This window comes from Hydra vulgaris, chromosome 08 (assembly GCF_038396675.1).
Source record: "Hydra vulgaris chromosome 08, alternate assembly HydraT2T_AEP".
NCBI classification, from domain to species: Eukaryota; Metazoa; Cnidaria; class Hydrozoa; order Anthoathecata; family Hydridae; genus Hydra; species Hydra vulgaris.
Window position 1 is genome coordinate 7922808 of NC_088927.1, and position 3130 is coordinate 7925937.

General features: G+C 30.8%; 1 protein-coding gene across 1 annotated transcript; it reads right to left on the reverse strand.

The window, feature by feature from the left end:
- Positions 1–2629: 2629 nt before the first annotated feature.
- On the reverse strand, positions 2630–3130 carry LOC136082966 (uncharacterized). Its single transcript, XM_065802382.1, has one exon. The coding sequence runs from the start codon at positions 3128–3130 to the stop codon at positions 2630–2632; it is 501 nt and encodes a 166-aa protein (XP_065658454.1).

Here is a 3130-nt window from a genome sequence, read left to right on the forward strand (position 1 = left end):
AAGTGTATGGGCGAGACAAAGTGTGTTTGAAAACTTCCCGACTTCCATAGCAGAGACAATATTTTTGGCATTACTACTTATAAATGCAATAAATATAACAACAATAAAACTTGTTAAATGCTATAAATTTAACAAGTTTATCTACTATATTGAGTTTTTTAAGTAGTCCCCAACGCTCAAGTGATTTATTCATAAATTTAACAAGTTTATCTGCTATGTGGGACTCGTAAGGAAAAGGTACCACGTCAAGACAAATGTGAATTTGTTTTATATCTTCTGTGAGGAAATGTGGTGTTGCTCATGTAATCAACGTTAGCCCTAAAGCTAATGTTAATTACATGATTAGAAAATGTTAGGAATTTCATGCATCTTTCTGATCAATTAAACGGTTCAGTATGTGGAAAGTGTTATTTCATCTAGTTGCCTCATCTTGAATGATGCTGTGTTTAGGATGTCCTAAACACAGCATGATTCATAATCATGATTGATAAATGTTAGGAACTTTAATTATCGAAAAGTATTTTATTTTCTGCTTGGTATTGTATATCTTGGCTCCAAAAACTGTAGTAACCTTTAAAAACCAGGATTTTCTACTAAACTAACAGGTTGGTTATCATATCATTTCATCAATAAACCTTGTAATTTTTATTGTCTTCGGATCAGTACATGTAAGATGCTTGGTCTTTGCAAACACCTGGCTCTCCTCTAGATAAAAGCATGCGGTATTTAAATTTGACTTATAAATAGAGATTGTTGCCGGAGAAAATAATAAACCAAAATTCCGATTTCATGGTAAATTTTTTCCGGTGTCCCGGGATTACTTTTTTTGTTACCCATGGATTTTAATGCCAAACCGTTTAACTTTCCCGCCAAAAATAGAATTTTTTGTGTTCCAGACCATCAGAAGATTGCCCAATATTATTGTAGATATTATAAAAATCCTCTCCAATCTTAAATTTTCAAAGGTTTTGGAATTATTTTGATCTCAAAAAAAATGAGAAGACACAATACAAACAATGTCCAAAATTAATATTATGCAAAGGCGTTTGGTTGAAAATACATTTAAAGAAAACCTACAATATTACTTTAAATGAAAATGTGAAGATGAACCGCCAAACAAAAAACATTATGTCTAAGTTACAATTAATTCTATAATAAAAACAGTTTCATTAGGAGAATGATTGGCTAAATTTGCTGCTATTGATGAATTTTCCATAAGTGTATTAGCTGAATCAGATAAATTCGTGAGTTGCTTCATGATAAAGGCTACAGTCTACCAAAATCTAAAACAGATGTCATGAACCTTAACTATAAATATTATATCGAAATAGTTATAGAAAAAAAAAAGAAAAATACTTGAAATGAAAAAAAAAAAGAATTTAAGTTCAGCGTAGATTTGGAGGATTATTTAAAATACGGCAGAAGGTTTATGAATATAAATCTTCGTTTTAATAGTGGTTTTATAAATCTTGGACAAAAGAGAATAATTGGATCGTTTAATGCAAGCAGAAGACATCAATATCTTATCATCAAGTCCCATTTACATTGAAAAAATTGTCAGTTTATATACAAAATTGAAAAGTAGCTAAGTACATAATAAGAATTTTACACACATTAGTTAAAATAAAAATATTATTATAATATAAATATTATTGTTGAAATATAACGCAATATATCAAAGATTACCAACAACATAAAAGTATTAAAGTTTTTAAAAAAAAAATTAAATAAAAATAAAACAAAAGAGAACTAGTGTCTATAACTATTTTTTTAGATAATTTATATTATTTATGCAATTATTTTAAAAGAGGTATTTAGAATCAAAATAATTTTGTAATAAGAGACTCTTAGATTCTTTCCTAAATTGTTTGAAAGAGACGTTTTGAATATAATTTTTTTTTTGTAATAAATTTTGAAAAGTGTTTCCATAGAAACGGTCAACGGTATTGGACTTGGTAAGAACTTAGTTTTAAACTAGTTTTTGGTACAATAAAGTGGTTAATTGAAAATTTAGTTGGATACTTGTGCGAGATTTCACTAAAGTAAGACTGAAATACAATAGGAGAAAGCCCATGTTTTATTTTAAACATGAATTGTAGAACTTGGTGTATATTAAGATACTTAGGGAACCAAGCTTCCTTAAAAGAGGTTCGCAATGAAATGTTCTGTGTGCACCAAATACAATCCTGCATGCGTGTTTTTGCTTACTATAAAGTTTTTTTAATTTACTATAATTAGTACTACCCCATACAATATTACAGTAAGAGATAAAACTATGTATAAATAAAAAGTATATTTTTTTCAAGGAAGCAGTGTTAAGATATGATTTAATTTTATATAATATGGAAATATTTATTGAGATTTTATTTTCTATGTATTTTACAGGGTGTATACTTAATTTCTGACCCCCTATATCTCGGTTTAAGTATACGGTATTTCAACACATACCATTTTATTACTGTCATATCAATTTAATTAGACAAAGAATATATGTTAATAGTCAGTAATCAGTATTTTGTCCATTTCTTTCTATGCATTGGGTAATTCTCCTTGGCAGGCTTTCTACTAGGCGAAAACACTCTTCTTGCGTAATGGCAGCTCACTCCTGTTCAACACGTCTGATCAACTGTTAACGATTACGAGGTCGAGGATTGTGTAAAACACTGTCCTGGAGTCTTGACCAAATATGTTCGATGACATTTAAGTCGGGCGAGTTGCCAGGCCAGTCGGTCCACACTGCTGGAAAGTCTCTGTTGATCACATTCATTGTTGGTCTTGCCGTGTGGCAAGTTGCTCCATCTTGCATCAGAATAACTTTATTTCTCACAGGAAAGATGGTCTTATCATCAGCTGCACGTTTGTACACAGGTAGAATAATATCACGGTAATATTTTCCATCAACAGTTTTATTTTGCTCAACAACAACCAGATCAATTTTGCCATATCGAGAAATGCCGCCGGCTATCATAATCTTGAGACCGAATTTCGGACGTCGAACATAAGGTATTGACTCTGGTGTTGCTGTGCGTACTCTTTGATTTTGACGGTTTGGAGCCGGATATAATTCAATTGGACTCTCATCAGTCCACAATACGTGAGCTCGTTTCACTTTTACCATCCAGTGAGTCAT